Source organism: Mastigoproctus giganteus, chromosome 4, assembly GCF_048544385.1.
Source record: "Mastigoproctus giganteus isolate SK-2022 chromosome 4, ASM4854438v1, whole genome shotgun sequence".
In the NCBI taxonomy this organism is placed as follows: domain Eukaryota; kingdom Metazoa; phylum Arthropoda; class Arachnida; order Uropygi; family Thelyphonidae; genus Mastigoproctus; species Mastigoproctus giganteus.
Window position 1 is genome coordinate 235,311,919 of NC_143578.1, and position 23,211 is coordinate 235,335,129.

General features: G+C 37.9%; 1 protein-coding gene across 1 annotated transcript in view; it reads right to left on the reverse strand.

Annotated features, from left to right (window-relative positions):
- LOC150087512 (mitochondrial fission regulator 2-like) overlaps window positions 1-23,211 on the reverse strand; it is an 86,024-nt gene that overhangs the window by 50,166 nt on the left and 12,647 nt on the right. The window contains exons 2-3 of the mRNA XM_090372107.1: window positions 6,324-6,451; window positions 2,075-2,161 (exon numbers count right to left, since the gene is read on the reverse strand). Of these exons, the coding sequence (XP_090228233.1) occupies window positions 2,075-2,161; window positions 6,324-6,440 (204 nt within the window). The 5' untranslated portion in view covers window positions 6,441-6,451. The remainder of the gene's footprint in view (window positions 1-2,074; window positions 2,162-6,323; window positions 6,452-23,211) is intronic.

The following is a 23,211-nucleotide window of genomic DNA, read 5'->3' on the forward strand; positions in this document are numbered from 1 at the left end:
CTTCCAAGATGAAAATGCACTGAGCCATTGGGCACTTGTGCAGGAATGGTCTGAGGAACACAGTTCCAACTTCCAGCATATCTACTGGCCTCCAAACTCCCCCGATATCAATCCCATAGAGCACTTGTGGGACACTATGGAAAAGCATATCAGGTGTCTGGATACACCAATCACCTCCATACCTGCATTACACACAGCTTGGTTGGCCAACCTCCCGAACGCTTCCAACATCTTGTTGAATTAACGCCATGTCGGATAGCTGCTGTACTGAGGGCAAAAGGAAGACCTACGAAGTTTTAGGTAGGTGGTCATAATTCAGTGATAACTCAGTGTGTGTGTGTGTGTGTGTGTGTGTGTGTGTGTGTGTGTGTGTGTATATATAGTGCCAATAAGTTAAAAACAGTGAAAATAAAAATAGACTAAATATGTCAAATGTACCAAAGCAGCAGCAAAGGATGCAGATGTATATAAACCGATGAGCCAAAACATTATGACCGCCTACCTAATATGATGTTGGTCCTCCACGTGCAGCCAAAACAGCTCGTGCCCAGCGAGGCATGGATGTTACAGGATTTCTAAATGTGTCTTGTGGTATCTGGTACCAACACATAACCAGCAGATCCTTTAACTCCAGTCTCGAACAATCCGGACGGTGTAGCGTGGCGTATTATCCTGCTGAAAGACTGCACCACCAAAGGGGAAGACCGTTGCCATGAAACAGTGTACCTGGTCAGTAATGATGTTTAGGTAGGTGGTAGACAGAGTGCATGGCACATGGATGACTAGACCCAGGGTATACCAGCAGAATACTGCCAGCACTGACTTGCTTTCGTCCCACAGTGCATCCAGGTGCCTTCACTTCCCCAGGTAAACGACGCACACATATAGGGCCATCCACATGGTGCAACAGGAAACGTGATTAATCAGACCAGACGACCTTCCAATCACTCAAGGTCCAGTTTCGATGCTTGCATGCCAATTATAGGTGCCATCGCTGGTGAACCATGGTTGGCACGGGCACTCTGAGCAGCCTGTGGCTACGCAGCCCTATTTTCAGCAGGGTTCAATGTACTGTGTGTTGTGACACATTACTCCCGTCACCAGCTAGTTGCGCCACAGTCATCCTTCTGTTGCCATGTACCATTCGGGAGAGACTTCGCTCACCTCGAGCGTCGCTGAGCCGTGGTTGTCCAACACCTTGCCAGCGGTTTGTGGGTGTTCTCTCCTCAGACCACTTTCGGTAGGTACTAACCACGGCTGACTGTGAGCATCCCACCAGCCGTGCCATTTCGGATATGCTCTGACCCAGTCATCTGGCCATTACAATCTGGCCTTTGTCAAACTCGCTTAAGTCCATTGCCTTTGCCATTTGAAGAACAAGAGTAACACTGATTAACGAAGCTCAGTATCAGGTGTTTTTATACAGTGTCCAAACCCGTGCCATAGTTCACCTGCAGTTGCTTCGTTATTTGCATAACGACTCGCTGGTCATAATGTTTTGGTTCATCTGTGTATATGCATATTATAATAATATAAAGTGTAAGTATGAGTTACACTGAAAGTGAAAGCCAAAAAGAATAATAGCCAAAACGTAAAAGAAATATTTTAAAAGGAAGTGACCTATAAAATAAAGAAATTAATTAAATTGACATGTGTAAAAAAAAATAACGGTAACTGGCATCAGATAATGGGGGATAAATTTAGCGATAGTTCATAAAAGGGGAAATAGAACAAAAATACAATTAAATCCGATGTCAGCGAAAATAACAGTTGATACATGATGAGGTTTTTCATCATGGGACTACACCTGGACCATGTATCAACGGACTGCATTTCCATACTTGCCCAAAGCTGTGTAAGAGTAGAAATTTGAAAAAATAATCGAAAAAGAAAAAGCAAAATAACTCCTACAGTGTATGGACAGGGTAGTCAATACGCAGTGTTTATAATGAAAGCTATGGTAAATTTAATAAAAAAAAAGGTGAAAACCACTGCTTTAGGCACTCAAACTTTCATGCTAAGGTTTAAATAATTAACTAATTTAGAACATAAAATAAAATTTCAGAGCACTCACCATAATAAACACTCTTGGTGCAGGTGTGATAGGCAAAAATGAACCCAGACGTCTCACTATACTTTTTCTTTGTCCTTTTACTGACATCTAAAAGCAATTTAATTGATATCAATTTCGGGTATTAATTATAAGACAAACTAATATAAGAGTAATAATAGCATGAATGATGTAACATATACCAAACATGGAATCTACCAAATGTAGAAGATGAGCAGGGCATGATGAACACTGCTAACAAAAATCAGATTTATTTTTGGATTAACCATGAAAATTTAAACCGAAAACATAATCATGTGATTAAATTAAAGAAACCTAACACCAATCGACGTCAGATGGATTAATGAGGCTTGTGGCAGAGAAGAAAAATGCATTGGATGCATATAAATTATCAGGCGACACAGAAGCCTACGGCATATATAAGCTAATCAAGTCACAAAGGAGGTTAGGTAGGCAAAGGCAGATGAGAAATCTTTGGCAAAGGATGCAAAGAAAAACAGCAAAGATTTCTTTACTCATGTAAACTCTAGAAGGAAGGGGATGAATCAGATTGGTCTACTTAACATAAACAGTTCGACTAGTGATGATCCTGCTCAAGTAGCTGATAAACTGAATGAGTATTTTGCATCTACATTCACACATGAGGAGTTATTCAAGGAGAGGAATGCCAGAAGTTTATCAAACTCTAACAGAGAGTTATATGATTTTGTAATAACTGAGAGCAAAGTGGAGGAGAAATTGTTGAAGTTAAACATAAAAAGGCACCTGGGGTGGATGGAATCTATCCATTTATATTTAAGGAGGCAGCGAGGGAAGTTAGCAAACCCTTAGCCATAATTATGAGAGCATCTTTATATTCAGAGGAGGTTCCCATGGACTGGAGATGTGAAAATGTATCCCCAATTCACAAAGAGGGTTCAAAGGTGACACAAATAATTATAGACATGTTAGTTAAACTTCTGTTCAGTGGAAAAAAAAAAAAGTCACTGATTAAAGAGATGATATAGGATCACCTAGACAAGACTGCAGTAATATTTCAGACACAGCATGGGTTTGTTAAGGGGAAGTCTTCTCTGACCAATTTGATTGGATACTATGATGTGGTCACAAAGGAACTGGATGCAAAAAAATTTTAATATTTGGATTTCAGGAAAGCTTTTGATACTGTTGCACATGGAAGACTGCCGTACAAATTGGAGAGGTATGGCATTGAGGGCAAGCTGCTGCAATGGATAAAGGGATGGTTGAATGGGAGACTGCAGAGAGTGGTAATAAATGGACACTGCTCTATGTGGACTAATGTTATTAGTGGAGTCCCACAGGGTTTGGTGCTGGGCCCATTGTTGTTTTGTGTATTTATCAATGATATCGATGAAGGTATATCAGGCTTAATGTCCATGTCTGCAGATGATACAAAGGTTGGTTGGGTTGTTAATGACTCTAAAGACAGTATGCTACTGCAACAGGACCTAGAAGAGTTAGGCAGATGGGCTGAGAAGTGGCAACTGAAGTTTAACATTGACAAATGCAGTGCTGCATATGGGTAGCAGTAACCCAAGAGAAACATACATTTACACAATTTGTGAGTAAAAAAAGAAATTCATATATTAAATGTTTTAATGCAATATTGCTAGCTTTAGAGAGTCTGTGCATGCTTTGCATGTATTTTTATGCAAGACTCACGAACGTGGTTTTGCTTGTGAAGAGGTGCAGGAGGTGCAGCTAAAAAAAAGAGGTAAATTTTTTTAAAATCATTTATTATTTTAAATACCACAATTTTAATATTCATCCCTTTCAAAGTACTCTCCAGCCGTACCAATATAGCACTCCATCCACAATTTCCAGGATCTAAAACAGTAGCAGAAGTCTTCGGAAGATACCACCTTTAATTGCTACACAGTTTTCTTCTGAATGTCTGCTAACTTCTCAAATTGTTTCCCTTTTAATTTTTGGGAACCGAAAAAAAATCTCACAGCACCAGATCTGGCAAATAAGGCAGGTGCTTCAACGCTGTGATCTTGTTTTTCATTAAAAACAATCTCACTGCGAACCATTCATGCACACGCCTGTCTCATGTCCAACTGCTCTCAAAATTATTCTTACTGTTTCTTTGTCAATGTGTAACAATTCTGATTGAGAGTTGCTTCCATTATGTAACTCTAAGATTATAATTCAACATTATGTAACTTGCCATGATACTGGCAAGTTACAGAATGTTGAATCATCCAATGATCAGATTTATTTCATAACAGGATGAGAAGGGTAAGGACTTAGATTGTAGGGCAGTTACTGCAGTTGGAAAGTCTGTGAAGATTATAATCTGGGATGTAGGAAAACTGTTCATATGATCAAAGAGTAATTTAATTGCACATAATTCAACTGTATGCACTGCATTCAACTGGGAGTGATGTAGACATGGTAAATGCAGGAAAGATGGCTGCTGCTGCACCTACAGCAATAACAGTTTTAGATCTATCACTATATATCTGGATATGGTGGGAATTTGCTCATGTGCTGTATGATATTCGTATTTGCTATAGAATGCTTTTCCCATTTAGAAAAGATTATTACAAGAGGGTGAATACAGTGACAGCAAAGGATCTGATTCAGGAGTCTCGTGGAGACCACTGTTTAAGTGTACATTCCAATGTTGAGTTAGTTCCTGCAGCCTTATTCCAGCAGGTTTATTTTCTTTTGGCTTGCTGTTATAAATCATTTCCCACTGCTGGTTGAAGAGACATGACTATACATGATCAGTTGGTAAGTTCTATATTTTTGACGGCATAATGTAGGAGTAGTATTTTTCTCCTTTGAGGAAGCAGCATTCATCTGCTTCCATACACAAACTTTGAATGGGGGATGTTTGGAAGGCACTAATGGCTATCTGTAAGGCACAACGATGGATTCGGTTGAGCCACTCCTTCTAGCAGAGTAGAATACAAGGACACCTTAGTCCAGGTGAGAGCTGATGAGAGTGCAATAAAAGTGAAGTAGGGTGTAATGGCCAAGATTACTTTACACATATTCATCTTTTTTTCTTTGACACACAAAAAAAAGTTTGGATATTTATTCTGTTTTAGAAAATTGAACTATTTATCAAGTATTAGGCCGAGTCCTCTATTGTCCAAGGTGCATTTTATTACAAAAAAATTGTACAGCAATAGTTTTCAGAGGGACACAAGGTAGTAAGCACACAGATATGTTTTCAACAATACTGGGAATGTTTTATGTCATTTATTCTGATGGCAAAGCGCATGGTACTGAAAAGCTGGGAGTGGATATTTTGATAACAGACCAGACAAGTATGGCATTGCAGGAAACTTGTATTAGAAATAAATGTCCTCATAGGACATTTACTTCCTCTAAAACAAAGTTGTGTGCATGCATATGTGCAGATCTTGAGACAAAGCACCATGGCTAAAGGCATTTCAGATATCAAGACACACCAACAATGAGAATTTTTATTATTTTTTTTATTGAAAGTTCCAAAACTTTGACCACGAGGTCCAAGGAGAATCTGTTTTCCTTTCTGAATTTTGATATGGTCATTCCATACTGATTTTTGCTCATGAAAGTGCAATTCCAGATATCATTTAAGGCATTTGAAATGCACCTGTTGTGGTGCATTTTCTTCAAGGTTTTTTGCCAAGATAGCTGGTAAGAGAAATGGGTCAGTATGCAGGCATGTTTTGTTCTTTCACGGTTTGGACAAAGCCATCACAACTGTTGTAAATGGCTGGTTATAAGGTATCAAGTGATTTGTGTTAAAGTTAATTTTATGTCTCTCTTCTATTTCTTTGGAAGATGATATCCTGTCCATTCCAAATGAGGATTGAAATACAGCTTACAGAATTAAAGTTTTATCTTTTGTTCTTTATGAATTGCTTCAATTTAAATAAAGATATAAAAGAAGTGCCACCTGAAAGAAATTCTGCACCTATGACATTTGCAATGTCACATAGGTAGAAACAGCAGGTTCTAAACACTAAAACAATTCAAGCTTTGGTCATTCCTAATATTTAAGCGAATTTCATTTTATTATAAGTTTTTAGAATCCTGGTTTGAGTTATTTTCTCAATCACCAAGATTATTTACATTTTATGTATAGATGTTTACCAATCTTTTCTTATAACAATAATCTCATTTTAACATAGTACATAGGTAGCAAAAAGTAGTTGCAAAGTGTGTGTGTGTGTGTGTGTGTGTGTATATATATATATATATATATATATATATATATATAAAGCCATACCTTTGTAACAAGATACTGAAAAAATGTCTGTGCATTCATCATTTGAATTACTATGAACCAGAAGATTTGCACACCAAAAACAGTTTCGCAGATGATCTCAATCAATTGCTCTGGCATACTGATCTTTACTAGAGGAAAGGGAGAAAGAGAAAGAAATCATTCAAGTTGTTTAAATTTAAACTATTTTGATTAGTTTATTCATTTTGATCACTGATTATGGTATTTTAGTAAATAGTAAACAGATACAATGATCTATTAAAAACCATTAGATCAAGCTGAATAGTATATTTAAGCATTTTTCATACAACAAAACATTTTTGTTAAATTATATCTTCCATGACCTTTGACACAGAATATTTCTTACTGTGTGGAAGAGGACATATTATTCATTTATGGCTATTAGTTTGTGTATTGATTTCTTAATATTGCTTTCACCTGTTCTTCAACTTTTGTCAAACTTTAAAATCAAAGTGAAATATTTTAGAACTTTATCTTAGATCATTCCAGTATGAGGGTATATCAGAGCACATTCTATAGTTACCAGGAGAATAACCCAGTTGACGTAATCCCAAAATCACAGCAAATAATATCATTACTTAATTTGCTATCCTCTTGAGAAACCCAAAACCTATAATTAATACCCCTTTTGTATACAGACAGAATGCGCAGTGACATATGGAATTGTTCAACTTGGTATTAATATTACCGCTTGTCACTGCACCTGAACATGATACAGGAGGTCCCCGTTATCCAAGTCCCCACAATTCCAAGGATTTGAAAATTGAAGAATTAAAGCTTTTTCCCTCGAGAAAATTGATCAAGCACTTGAATATTTTTTTTGCGAGAACAATCTTCTTCATGATCGTGCAACAAATGTTAAACGTGAAGACATAACTAAATGCTATGACACAATTTTATCTGGAAAAAAAAAAAAAAAAACACGAGCAACTCTGGATTCATTCTTTATTCATACAACCAAAAAAATAGTGTAACTTCAATGAACTTTACTTAACCTTAACTACATTGTGTAACATATAATAAAAATGTCTAATAAAATAATTCTCATTTTTCAATTCCTTCATCCATTTTTTACTATGTAAAAGTATATAATAAACATTATTATATAATATCGGTGTAGATACACCATATCTACTCATCTTTTACAATGAGTTGCCCATGTATTGCACTACCTTGAATAAGTAACGCTTCACTTGCAATACCAGGGTACCTGCCCACCCACCGATGAAAAGCCAACTAGCTTTGAAACAGTGCTGCCTGTGTGGTGGTGCCCACCGAGAATAAGTAACAATAGTCTTCTCTATTAGCGAAGCATTACTTATTCGAGGTAGTGAAATTCATGGGCAACTTGTTGTGAAGGATGAGCATAATATGAGATACAGATGAAATGATGCTTTTCACACTACTATCATAGTTTTTCTTTAATAGTTGGCTATGACGTGTGTACACCCATATTATATAGATATAGAATCTTAAACTCTTAAAATATTATGCCTAATTGCATTAGTTTTATTTAAATAATAAACATTACGAAAATTAGTTTTTTCTGACCATCCCTGAAGTCTATCTAGTAGGCCACTCTGAAGAAGCTCTGCTATATACAGTGTGTCTCAAAAATATTGGTACAAACGTTTAGGGGAGGTAAGTAACATCTAAAGGAATGTGAATCGCATAGGAACCCATAATCGGAATCACGGAAAAATAGTAGCAGAGGCACAAGAAGCAGAAATGACACAAGTCAGTAATTAGTGGCAAACATTGATTTGACATAATATTAACAATGGAGTACGAGATGGATGCATTTCATGATGTTACAACAGATGCTCGAAGGTTCCACCATGAGACATGATGCATGCGTGACACCGACGCAGAATGGATTGGCGGACATGGTCGAACACACCTGGAGTTTGACAGTAGCAGCAGCGCAGACAAATCTCACCACGAGATCCATTTCCGTCTCCACAGGCAATTCATACACAATAGATTTGAGGCCCCCCCCCACAGAAAGAAATCAAGGCTCGATAAATCAGGTGAGCGTGGGGGCCAGGCAATGGGTCCACCACGGCCAATCCATCGACGCCCAAAACGCCTGTTCAAATGGTCACGAACACACCTTCCATAATGGGCAGGTGCCCCATCATGTTGAAACCAAATGTTGCGTCTCACATTTGCTAGAACATTGTCAAGTAACCCTGGTAGAACTTGTTCAAGAAAGATCCGATATTTAGTGGAGTCCATGAGGGATGGTAACAGGTATGGGCCGACTAAGCAGTCACCAACCATACCTGCCCACACATTTATTGCGAAGCAATGTTGTGCCGCATGGGGGGGGGCGCACCGTGCGGGTTGTCGTGAGCACACACATGAGCATTGTGCTGATTGAATAATCAGCACAATGCTCATGTGTGTGAGCATTGTGCTGATTATGAATTTTCCAGATTGAATTTTCCAGCCAAAACATAGGCTGGAAAATTCAAGTCTTGAAAACTTTCTTGGAGAAACCACTACGCAAAAGCCACACGTGCAGGATGATCTTGAGGGAGCAGTAACTGAACCCTTTGGAGATGAAAGGGGTGTAAGGAATCATCAGGCCAGACACGCTGTACACTGCAACAAGACACTCCTAAGGCAGAGGCAACGGCATGTGTGCTGGTAGTAGGATTATTTTGGACTGTATTCAACACACTTTCTTCCATGGCGGGAGTTTGCCGAACGTGGTCTGCCCGCACTACAAACGGTGATCTGGTACATGTCTGTCTGGGAAGCATTCTCCATAAATTCGTTGAGTGGCTCGTCCATTGCCCTCTGCTAATCCAATGATCCTGCCTACAAATGCAGGGGGAGGGGAATTATCGGACCTGAGTTGTCACTGGAAATGAGGTATGCTAGCTGTTTATATTAAATCTTTGCCTCACCTTATTTAGGGATATATAAAGGCTCGTATATACTTCAATGTCATGCTCCAAGGCTAACAGGAATCATAAAAAATGTTAAATGAAATCAAATTACTTAAAGGTAAAGTAGATCACTTTGGTACTCAGGAGTGGTCTGTGGCAGAGGGGGGGGGGGGAGGGGATGTCAAACAAATCAGCTGCTCACAATCAGGAATCCAAGTCCCCACAGAAAAGGCGCCTCCGTAGCCAAGTGGGAAGGAGCAGCAGCAGTGCGTAGCACATGCTTCTTGATTAGACTGGGGTTCGAGCCCATCACCACCAAATACGAGGATGCGGAAAGGTCAGGGAATGACCACCGCATATCCCAGAGCAATATGGCCTTAGTTGCTAATGCTCCTAAAAAAAAAAAAAACCCACAGAAAAAATGGTAACGAGCCTATTGACGCTGTTCACCCCGGGGACTCGTGCTTGCTCTTGGCACCCCTGTAATGTTAGACAACACAAGTTAGTTAATGTGTATAGTGCATCTGATTTTCTGTGATTAATGGAAGTAAATTGGTTCTCCTTATCAATTAATTACTGATATAACTAAAGAATACTTAAAAAACTCTATAGTTATATTCTTAAACGTAGCTTTTCAGGTAATGCCACAACAAATATTTTAAACCAAATATAAAATTTCATGAAAATCTGTCCACTGGAAGGTGAATTGTTACTTGTGGATGGACAGACATGGCAAAGACAATAGGTATTTATGCAAATGCACCCAACAAGACTAGAAACTGTCGAGAGAGAGAGAGAGACTCCACAGGAGGGATCAAATTGTAGTTGTGTGGTTAGGACTGTCTGACAGAAAAAAAAAAAAAAAAAAAGGAGCCATTTGTTAATATTAATTTAGCACAATTAAATTACTCTTCTGAAAACAATAAAAACCAAAAAATTGGGGGCTTGGAGAGTTAGTCTCCAGCCATTCTCCTCCATACTTTCTGGATCCTGCATTGTTCACATATAACCAAATCCCTCCGGCTGCCAAGAATATTATTATATATTATTATAATACATAATATTATTATTATATAATAATATACTCAAATATTATTATATATTATAATAATAATGTTATAGTATCTGCCATGCAATTTGTTCAGAGAGAAATTACATGTCAGAGACCTGTTGCAATAGCAGGTCATGGGGATTTCAATGATATACAGGAATTTTGCTAGCAGGGAAAAGGAAGCGATTATCCTTTTGTATAAGGCAAGGTCAGGCCATTGCCTTGAATATGTACAGGTCTGGAGGCCTCATTTTAGGAAGGATGTAGATTTGCTTGAGCATGTATAGAGAAGGGCAACAAGATTGGTGAGGGGAATGAAGAGATCCTCTTGCCAAGAGAAGCTTAAGTTCTGCAAATTGCAGCAGCTGGAGACTAGGCATCTGCGAGGTGATCTGATTGAGGTGTATAAGGCCTAGAATGGATTGAGCACGCTGAATTCTGATGTGATTCTTCTACTTGCTCAGATTATGAATCTAAGGGGGCATAAACTCAAACTGAGGAAATTTGCTTTTAGTCAGCAGGTGGTTAATTGCTGGAACAAATTTCCATCTGTCGTTGTGGAAGTTGATACCTTAAATAAATTCAAGGAGGAACTGGACAAACTTTTAGAGGGAATGGTTGTGCGAATTTTTTTTTTATATATATACAGGGTGTTTCAAAAGTGATGGTCAATAATATAATTTTTAGCATTAGCATTAGTAGAGGCATATGATGCAAGAAAGCAAGCTTATGCAGCATCAGCCAGAAAAAAAAAAAAAAAAAAAAAACCTTCCACTTCACCCCCCGTTCGTTCGAAATACCTGTCCAGCCGAGTCTTAAATTTATTTAGACTATCAACTTCCACAACAAGGGATGGAAGTCTGTTCCACCAACCAACTACCCACAAGCTAAAGGCAAATTTCCACACATCTATTCTACAACTGTCTTTCCTCAATTTGAATTTATGCCCTCTCAGGTGATTATTCTGAGCAAGAGGCAGAATCCCATCAGCATTGAGCATGCTCAAACCATTCAAGGCTTTATACACCTCTATCAGATCACCTCGCCGGTGCCTAGTATCCAGACACTGTAATTTGCAAAACTTAAGCCTTTCTTCATAAGAGCAACCATTTGTTCCATTCACTAATCTTGTTGCCCTTCTCTGTACTCGTTCCAGCAGCTCTACATCCTTCTTGAAATGAGGCCTCCAGACCTGTATACAGTACTCAAGGTGTGGCCTGATCATTGCCTTATATAAGGGAATAATCACCTCAATTTAAAGGTGAACTGTACAGACTACAATATGCAAAAAAAGCTTAGTAAACACCGGTCCTTAAGTGAATCGTTTGAGACATTGCACATTTCTAGTTGGGATCCACCACTGACTTGTTTGTTTAGGTTATGCTTATTCTCTCCCTTTTCCCTCTCTCAATGCTCTGAGATGTAGTGGGCATACAAGTACTTGTCAAAGGACAGTCAACATGAAAAGCAGTTACATCATGAAGATGTATGTGTACATGCACTACATGTATGGTAAAGCCAATGGCAGTGCACTTGACGCTGCACATTTGTAGCAAGAAGCATTTCCCTACGAAGGCAGAACAACAGGCACACATCCATCGGGGTACGTCAACGTTTTAAAGAACATGGGTGCTTCGCACATAGAGTATGAGCAGGTAGGCTCGGAAGCATAACACCTGACGCTGAGGAAAGGGTGTTAGAACAAAATCCAGGAATTTTGACAAGGAGGGTTGCTCTGCAAGAGAGTGTACTGAGTCATAGCAGTGTGTGGCAAATTTTACATTGCCAATTACTGTAACCCTACCATATCCAGAGTGAACTTCTGCCAGTGGATGCAACAACAGTGTGTCCTGAACCAACAATTTTTAAACATTTTGTTCACTGACAAAGCTGGGTTTACTCGTGATGGTATTTTTAATTTTGATAACTGTCATGTTTGGTCCGACGAAAATCCAAATGCAATTCACGAGTCGCGATATCAGCAACATTTCTCGTTGAATATCTGGGCAGGATTATTAGGAGACCGTCAAATTGGACCACACTTTCTGCCAATTAAGCTAACAGAAGAGCGGTACCCTCAGTTCCTGCAGAATGTTCTTCCAGACCTTGATAATGATAACGTTCCACTTCAGCAATGCAAGAACATGGTTTCTGAATGATGGTGCACCGGCACATTTTGCTCAGTTGTGACTTAGTATCTAACTAGAAGGTATGGTTAAAGGTGGATAGGTAGAGGTGGGCCTGTAATGTGGCCTCCAAAATCACAAGACTTAAATCATATGGATTTTTGTATCTGGGGTCATGTAAAAAGCTCTGTGTACACTTCTGACACAGTTGAGGAATTGCAGCGTTGGGTTTAAGGAGCCTTTCAGCAAATCAGAAATGAATAAGAAATGCATTAGCATTAGTTGAGGCATATGATGCAAGAAAGCAAGCTTATACAGCATCAGCCAAAAAAAAAAAAAAAAAAAACCCTTCCCATTTCACCCATCCGGTCATTCCAATCCAATTGGATGTCTAGTTCAGCCTTAAATTTATTTAAGCTATCAACTTCCACAACAACAGATGGAAATCTGTTCCAGTAATCAACTACCCGCTGGCTAAAGGCAAACTTCTGCACACCTTTTCTACAACTGTCTTTCCTCAGTTTGAATCTATGTCCCCCCCCCCTCAGGTTCTTAATCTGAGCAAGCGGAAGTATCCCATCAGCATTGAGTCTACTCAAACCATTCAAGGCCTTGTGCACCTCAATCAGTTCACCTCGCAGATGCCTAGTCTCCAGATGCTGCAACTTGCAGAAGTTAAGCCTTTCTTAGTAAGCACACCCCTTTGTTCCTCTCACCAATCTCATTGCCCTTTGTATTCATTCTAGCAACTCTACATCTTTCCAAAATTAAGGCCTCCAGACCTATACACTAATCAAGTTGTGGACTGACCACTGCCTGATACAAAAGGTATAATCACCTCCTTGTCTCTGCTAGCAAAATTCCTATATATTATCGACAAAAATACTCCATGACCTGCTCTGACAGCCCATCTGCACTGCTGAGAGAACTTCATATCTGACTGCACAATTACCCCCAGGTCTTTTTCATTCTCCACATCCCTGAGTGTAGTACTACAGATAGTATGTTTCTCTTGGGTTACTGCAGTACTTTGCATTTGTGAATATTCACCTTCAATTGCCACTTCTCAGCCCATCTGCCTAACTTTTCTAGATCCTGTTGCAGTAGCATGCTGTCTTTACTGTCATTACCAACCCTGCCAACCTTTGTTATCCTCTGCAAACTTTGACATTAAGCCTGATATATCTTCACCTAATAACATTAGTTATTAGTGATGGACACCGAGCCCCCCCCCAGGTTCAGTCTCCATCAATTACCACTGTCTTCTCCAACTCAACCATCCTTTATTCATTACAGCAACTTGCCCTTAATGCCATACCTCTCTAATTTATACAGCATTCTTCCATGTGCAACAGTATCAAAAGCTTTTCTCAAATCCAAGTATATGATATCAAATTTATTTTTTACATCCAGTTCCTTTGTTACCACATCGTAGTATCCAATCAACTTGGTCAGACAAGACTTCCCCTTAACAAACCCATGCTATGTCTGAACTATTACTGCAGTCTTGTCTAGTGATCCTAAATCACTTCTTTAACCAGTGACTTTAACCATGGAACAGAAGTTAAACTAACAGGTCTATAATTATTTGCATCATCCTTTGAACCCCCTTTGCGAATTGGGGATACATTTGCGCATCTGCAGTCCATGGGGACCTCCCCTGAATCTAAGAATGATCTCATAATTATGTCTAAGGGTTTGCTTACTTCCTTCAATATAACTGGATAGATTCCATCTGCTCCAGGTGCCTTTTTTATGTTTAACTTCAACAATTTAAGAAATCTTTATTGCAATAATGCTCTAAATTGCAATAAATTTCTCCTCCACTTTGTTCTCAGCTATTACAAAATCATTTAGCTCCCTGTTAGAGTTTAGTAAACTTCTGTCTTACAGAATTCCTCATGTGTGAATGTAGATGCAAAACACTCATTCAGTTTGTCAGCTATCTGAGCAGAATCATCAACAGGACATCTTCCAACAGTCGAACCACCATCAAGCAGACCAATCTGATTCATCCCCTTCCTTCTAGAGTTTACATAAGTAAAGAAGTCTTTGTTGTTTTTCTTTTCATCCTATGCCAAGGATTTCTCGTAATCAGCCTTTGCTTGCCTAACTTCCTTTGTGACTTGATTACAGACTAGCTTATATCTGCCATAGGCTTCTGTGTCACCTGATAATTTATATGTATCCCACACATTTTTCTTCTCTGCCACAAGTCTCATTAGTTCATCTGACATCCATATAGGGCTAAATCTTGAACAGTATTTCTTAGTTGGTGTGAAAAGCCTAGTAGCTTCCAAGATTAATTCCTTGAAGGCTTCCCATGCCCAAGAGGATTTGCAACTCAATGCAGAGAATACTACAAAGCTGTGGAATGAATGCAAGGACAGCATTTGGAACACCTTTTGTAACATCCTGTGGTATTGAAACCAAAAATTAAAAATGTATTATCTTATGTTTAATAAAACTACCCTTAGCAAAGAATTCACGGCTTTTTGCTAAGCTAGTGCTCCCATAGTCAGTGGCAGATCTTAACAGAAAATTTGCATTATCTCGAAAACAGTTCATTTGCAGTCTGATATTCACTGGGACTTTGCTTATTTTAGTTTGTACTTTTCACCAATAGTTAACGATGCCGTAGTGATGTGAATTAGCTTGTTTAGTTAGCTCCTGGATTATCATTTCAATATTGTGGTTTTTGGTAACCCCCTTTTAGTAAACTATACCCAGAAGACTATGAATGTTTGGTAAGTCAAATGGCATAGTTTTCATGACTAACATTTGGGATTTTGGCCCATTCTGAGTCCTTCAAAAACTGCTCTTTTAAGCTGTTTACCAGTATTTACTCAACATTGGTGCTAAAAATCTTAGATTCTAAATGTCAATTTGATCTCTTCTAGTTAGTAGACCCTGTTCTTTCCAAATTTTGGGCAGACCAATTAGATTCAAATATTTTTTGGACTGCAGGGAGGCTGTTGGTGGACACTTTTGGCTTTACCACCTTCACTAGCATGGATTTTGCTATAAGAAACGGCTCTTGCACTACAGGTATTTGATATTGTCTGCCATCTTGTCTTCCTCTAGTGCAGTGATGGCGAACCTTTTTGAAGAGTGGGTCAATTATTTTTTATTTCTTTTTTAAAATACTAGCCCGTGAGTCATAAGTTAGTGGTCTCAATTTGAAAGGGGGGGGGGTAAAAAGGATGCCAATTATTTGGAAACATCAAACAATTTGTTAAGAGATCAAGTTGATAGTTGAATCTTTTTGGTTCTCACTTTTGAAATAATCCAAAAAAGGTTTTAGTTTCCTTTTTGATTTATAACTTTAACTTTTGCAAGTGAAGAGCTAAAAAAAAAAAAAGTAAATATCGAAGCTTGATTTGATACCTTGTACTGCACCAGGTGACATCATGACCAGTATTGCCTCTGCACAAAGTATTTGAATGAGCAAGGAATAAAAGAAAACGCCTTTATTTTGAAATATTCTTCATTAATAATTAACATAATTACAGATACAGTATGTGTAATAAAGTTGATAAAAGTATATTTAATGCGAAATTTGTTGTTGCTTACTTTCAGACAGTTTCTTAATATTAGGTACATACTTCGTGTTCATTACTTTAATACATTTTGCAGTCAATTCATTTCCAAGTTTATTCCTGTTGGAAGATTTAACAAAATTCATTGAGGAAAACAATTTTTCACATGAAAATGTGGACCCGAACGTTGTGAGAAGAGTGTTAGCCAGTTTCCTCATACATGAAAAATTGTTCGGTAAAGAATACCATGCGTTTAATATAATATTTTCAACTTTTAGTGTGGGATCTTCATTAGGCCTAGCTGCATTACTTTCTGAAATTTTTCCTTCTACTTTGAAAATCAAGTTTTCAAATTTATTTTTCCACACTATGCTGCTTTAGAATTCAATTAATTCCATTTCTAAGTTAGTGATACCTAGCCACATAAAATCGTTTAGCTGCATTGTATCGTACTCTGCTTTATGTGGACATAAAATAAAGCGAAATGTATTTTCCAAACTTTTAAATTGATTATATCTCTCATGGAAAGCTTGTTTTATTTTTTGCAAAATGGTTAAATATTTTTTAATTGCATTTTCTTGAATGTCAAGAATATTTTCAAAATCTTTAGTGTTTTGAAAATGTTTTTGTAATTGAGGAAAATATTTCATGGTGCTCATTTCCAAATCTTTAATAAAGATGTCAAGTTTTTTCATAAATATTTTGATATTTTCAAACATCATTAATGCAATTTGTCCATGTCCCTGAAGTTTTTTTATTCAGTTCATTGAAATGCTGAGTGATATCACATAAGAACATTAAATCATTTAGCCAATTTATATTTGAAAATTCGTCATAACTATTCTTTTTTTCATTCAAAAAGAGCTTTATTTCGTCTAATAAAATGACAAACCGATTAAGAACTTGGCTGCAACTGAGCCATCGAACATTGTTTTACGTCAAAATCCCAGAATATTGGCACTCAATTTCCTCTAATAATTGTGCAAATTCTCGCTTATTAAGACCATTTATAAAGTTAACTTTAATTACAACTGGCATTACATTAGAAAATGTTTTTAAACCTTGCTTCGCACATACAACTTGCTGGTGTATTATACAACGAAATTCTATCAGAGAATGTCTCTAATATTTTGCTTAAGCTGCTGAATAAAACCAATGTTTTTTTCCCACCATATTGTGAGCACCGTGTGTTGTTCCAAAAACAATTTTTTGTAGGTCAATTTCCATTTTTTTAAAAATGCATTATCAAATTCTTTAAAAATATCAATTTACTTTTTAAAAATAAAAAGTTTTATTAACTCTTCTTTCATTATATTGCCTGCATTATATCGAGCAAAAACTGCTGTTGCGCATAACCATTTACATCAGTACTCTCATCTAAAGCAATCGAATACATTTCTACAGACTTTAAGTCGTTATGTATTTGAGAAGAAATATTTCTTTCTAATTCTATTACTCGATCTTTAATAGTATTGCAACTTATTGGTAACTCATTTATACGCTTTATAATCGAGTCTTTTTCTTTAAAATCTGAAAACAGTAGAACTACATTCTAAAAATGCTTGTTTTGCAAACTCCTTCTGAAAGAGGTTTCCCATGGCGAGCAATGCAATGGGTTACTTGAAAATTAGCAGCTGTAATGTTATTTTTCGGAGTCAAAAAAGTTTTTAAAACACTTGTTTGTGAATCATTCTGTTTATTTTTATTTATTTTTTTTATAAATCTGACATTACATATTTATATTTTATAATTGTTTAATATTTTCGATTATCTTTTCTCTCTGTTCTAATTAAAAAAAGTAGGCCAATATTACAATAAACGCGTGCGCGTGGGTCACTTACAAAGCCTTCGTGGGTCAGTATCTGACCCACGTGTCATAGGTTCGTCACCACTGCTCTAGTGTTTCCTTCCTGAACAGCGATGTGGTGGGAAAAATTGAAGGGAAAGTGCAGTTTGGGTGATGCCTTTTTCAAATTGTGAAATTGGAAATAAAATGTATTATATGTGTTTATATATTGTTGAAGGCCTTGGTAAGGGCCCCTAGGAACACTTTCATAAATAATAATTATTAATTTTTAACTGAAAAAGAAACTCTTGGTTGTCATATACTAGTCCCATTCAAGTGTCAATTGGGCTTGTTTGGACTGCCATTTAGTCACCATATTAAAAGCCATATTTCTGTTCCTATTGGACAGAAATATTGAAACTATATTTGGTGTGCAGAAACATCACAGATTTACTTCATTTTGGGAATTTTTGAGCACTCCTGATGATAAAGAACAAAGTTATGGAATTTTGAAAATTTACTTGTTTTCAGTTGGTATCTTGGCTATTGGCAATATATACTTAATTAAACCTTACAGAACTGTTTTGGAAAGCTGTTACTGCCTTGGTTGGAAATGATTTATCAGGAAGGAACTGTTTGCAGAGTTGAACTAGTAAATCTTTTAAGACTTGGATTTCTTTCCAGGATTGATGGTTTATTCTATTGTTGCTCAGTTTGATTTGCTTTGTTTTAAATCGTAATTAAGTATACTAGTTGAAAATATATTTTGTTTGTTTGGACATTGGTAAATATGTCTAATGTGTATTCTTCTCCATTTATGCCAGATGATTTGACCATTGCCCCAGACGTAGGTTTGGAATGTTTGACAGACTTTCAAGAACCTTTGCAAAATATGTCAGAAATTTTAGAACAGCAGTTTCCATCTCTGCATTCAACTCGAGTTGAGTTGAATGACTCTTCCAACTAATTGGGGTGTTCTGGACAGGTAAGGGCGGCACCTCTGCATTGGACTTTGTTTTCCCATTAAAGAATAATTTATTTGAAGTTTTAAAAGATGGGGATAGAGTGACTTCCAAAATGGTTATAAAAGTTAATAAAATCTGGAACTCCATGGAGAGGTTTCTCCTTGACCTGTCTATGGAAAATGAGAAATTAAAGAGTAGGATTCAGGAAAGAAATTTGCTGTTCCTACAGTGCCAAGCTATGTAGACATGGCTGCCTTAAATGTGGGCACAAAATGTTCAGAATTTAGATGCGAAAGGGCCTCAGCCTAAACAAGTTATTATTGTTCGTGCAGACAAAGACAATGTGTACAAAACTAGTGAAAAAGTGAAATCTGAGATGTCTAAGAGGCTTAAAGATGAATTTTAAAAAAGGTAAAAATTAAATCACTAAGAAAGGTAAGAGAAAAAGGAATTTTGATAGAGATGGCTACGAACTCAGATTTAGAAAAACTTAAATTGTGAAAATTTAAAGAGCTAAAGCTCTCGGTTGATCTTCCTAAAAAGCTGTCTCCGACTTTGATTGTTTACCATGTTGGCAAGGATGTAACTAAGGAGGATTTTCTTCAGGACTTCTTTGGTAAAAACCTTCTTGAGTTGGGAATCTCAGAGGAAGAATTTAAACAAAATACTAAAATTACATTCAAAATTAAATCTAGGATTAGAAACAATAGTCATTGAAACTTCAGGTGGGATTAGAAGGGCAATTATGGATTCTGGTGGTAGGATCTATATTACTTGGTCTGTCCGTGGTTTGAAGGACTTTAATAGCGTCTAGATGTTTCCGTTGTTTAAAATTATAGCCATTCGGCCAGGAATTGTCACCAGGTTGATAGTACTTGTGGACATTGTGGTAACATTGGTCACCATATAACTGAATGTCTGAATGAGGAGGCTCCCGTTGTTTGCCACAACCATAAGGCAGATCATTCATACAGAGAGAGTAAGTGTCCCAGGTGTTCCCCCCTCCATTTCGGGAGGGGTTCAAACTCCCATAGGATTCAAGTAAAAGTAACCTGACCTCTTTTCACCATTAGGGCGTATTATTGAAAAAGAAAATAAAAATAGTCATTAAAAAAATTTATTTTTTTAAGAATGTATTTCTAAATATGACTGTGATTCTAAAGAAAAAAGGTTAGGTTACTCCCACCACTTCGGGAGGGGTTCAAACTCTCATGGGATTCAAGTGGAGTTAACCTGCCTTTTTTTTTTCACCAATACAGAAAGCGTTCATTAGGGCAAGTTACCATTAGTGCTTCTTAGTACTACTAAAGTGATACTAAACCGATGTTATCATGTGTTGTGTTTGCACACCAATCAGCACATAATTTGTCACGCCTACCTGTCAATCAATATATCGTTTTTGACTTTGCTCCAGACCGATAACACCTACCGTCTGTTTATCAAGCGAGCAGTGCTAGAGTGCGTATCGGGAAACTAATTTTCCGTATAAGTTATCCAATGTTTCTCGTCGTTCTCGTGTTGGCTTTCTTTACCTTTGCCATTTTTGCTTGTTCGGTCGGCTCTCATGTTATCCAAGTTTTGTCTTAATTGTTAAATTTCCTCTAGGATTTGTGTAGTTTGCATCTTGAGGCACATTTCTTTGATTAAGGAATCTTGGTTGTCTAGGAGAATGCAAAGTAGACTGTGCTAAGGTATCACCTATACTTCACATCTGTTTTACTCAAATAAAATAAGATTAAGATATCACAATGTGTACTCTGAAAACAAGTGCCTGTGGAGCATCAGGCATTAAATTTTCTTTAGTTTATTCTGGGGCATCAGCTTTAAAATTTCTAGAATCAGACTCAGCCCTGTCCTTTGTGCCTAAGTGGACCACTGATGAGCTCGCAGGTTCATCATTTTGAACATTAACAGGTCCCGACTTAGCATTAGTAGAGGCATTTGATGCAAGAAAGCAAGCTTATGCAGCATCAGCCAAAAAAAAAAAATAAAGAAAAATAAATAAATAAAAAATAACCACTTCCACTTCACCCCTCTTTCGTTCGAAATACCTGTCCAGCTGAGCCCTAAACTTATTTAGGCTATCAACTTCCACGACAAGGGATGGAAGTCTGTTCCACCTACCAACCACCCGCTGGCTAAAGGCAAATTTCCGCCCATCTATCCTACATCTGTCTTTCCTCAATTTGAATTTATGCCCGCTCAGGTGATTATTCTGAGCAAGAGGAAGAATCCCATCAGCATTCAGCATGCTCAAACCTTTGTACACCTCTATCAGATCACCTCGCTGGTGCCTAGTCTCCAGACACTGTAATTCGCAAAACTTAAGCCTTTCTTCGTAAGAGCACCCCCTTTGTTCCATTCACTAATCTTGTTGCCCTTCTCTGTACTCGTTCCAGCAGCTCTACATCCTTCTTGAAATTAGGCCTCCAGGCCTGTATACAGTACTCTAGGTGTGGCCTGACCATTGCCTTATACAAGGGAATAATCACCTCCTTATCCCTGCTAGAAAAATTCCTATATATAATTGACAATACACATTGAGCTACTCTTGCAGCCCGTCTGCACTGCTCAGAGAACTTCATATCTGCCTGCACAACCACCCCAAGGTCCCTTTCATTCTCTACCACTGTCAGTGTAGTACCACAGAGTTGATACGTTGCTCTGGGGTTGCTGTTTCCCATATGTAGTAATTTATATTTGTCAACGTTAAACTTCATTTGCCACCTCTCAGCCCATCTGCTCAACCTTTCCAGATCCTGTTGCAGCAGCATAGTGTCAGTAGTGTCCTTGACAACCCTGCCAACCTTTGTATCGTCTGCAACTTGGACATTAAGCTTGATATACCATCATCAATATCATTTATAAATACAGAAAACAATAAAGGACCCAATACTGAACCATGAGGGACTCCACTAATAACATTAGTCCACGATGAGCAGTGTCCATTGATTACCACTCTGTCTTCTCCCCCTCAACCACCCCTTTATCCATAGCAGCAATTTGCCTCTAATGCCACACTGCTCCAATTTGTGCAGCAGTCTTTCATGTGCAACAGTATCAAAAGCCTTTCTAAGATCCAAGTATATAATATAGAACTCTTTATTGCTTACAATCAAAGTTATCCCCTGCATCCAGTTCTTTTGTGACTGCATTATAGTATCCAATCAAATTGGTCAGGCAAGACTTCCCCTTAACAAAACCATGCTGTGTCCGAGCTATAACTGAAGTCTTGTCTAGATGATTCTGCAGTGCTTCTTTAACCAGTGCCCCCATTAATTTTCCGGGAACAGAAGTTAAACTCACAGGTATATAATTACCTGTGTCAGCCTTTGATCCTCCTTTCTGAATTGGGGTCACATTTGCACATCTCCAGTCCATGGGTACCTCCCCTGAGTCCAAGGAAGCTCTCATAATTATGGCTAAGGGTTTGCTTACTTCCTTTGCTGCCTCCTTTAATATAACTGGATAGATCCCATCCACCCCAGGTGCCTTTCTTGTGTTTATCTTCAACAATTTCTCCTCCACTTTACTCTCAGTTATTACAAGATTCTCTGGCTTACTGCCAGAGTTGAATACACCTCTGGCATTCCCCTCTCTGAATAACTCCTCATGTGTGAATGTCGATGCAAAATATTCATTTAGTTTGTTAGCTACCTGAGCAGGATCATCAACAGTTGACCCATCGATATCAAGTGGACCAATCTGATACAGCCCCTTCCTTCTAGAGTTTACATAAGTAAAGAACTCTTTGCTGTTTTTCTTCGCATCCCTTGCCAAGAATTTCTCGTAATCTGCCTTCGCCTGCCTAACCTCCTTTGTAACTTGGTTACAGATCAAGTTGTATCTATCATAGGCTTCTGTGTCACGTGTTAATTTGTATGTATCCCATGCATTTTTCTTCTCTGCCATATGACTCATTAGTTCATCTGACATCCATTTAGGCCTAAACCTTGAACAATATTTCTTAGTTGGTATGTAAAGCCTAGTAGCTTCCAAGATAAATTCTTTGAATGCTTCCCATTTTGAATTTGCTGTTCGTAACATCATCAGTTGATCCCACTGTATAGAATTTAAATACTGTCTCAGTCCATCGTAGTTGCCTTTACAAAAGCAATACCCCTTCCCTTTACCCCTAATGGTAGTTACCTCTTTGAGTAAATCCCACTTCAGCACACTGTGATCACTGCCACCTAGTGGTTCATTTATCTGCAGATTCTTAATGCATGAAGAATCACTACTGATAATCAAATCAAGAGTATTACTCCCTCTAGTTGCCTCCCGAACATGCTGATGTAGAAAACAATCATCCAATAAATCCACAAAAGCCTTGCTAGTGTGTGAGTGACCAGCCCCCAAATTCCAGTCAATATCTGGGAAATTAAAATCCCCCATTATAAGACTCTCTGATTTACTGGCCCACTCTATTTCTCTGTACAGTTTCTTATTATACTCATCAGAGTCATTAGGCATATAGCACACTCCTACTCTCAATTTTGATCTCCC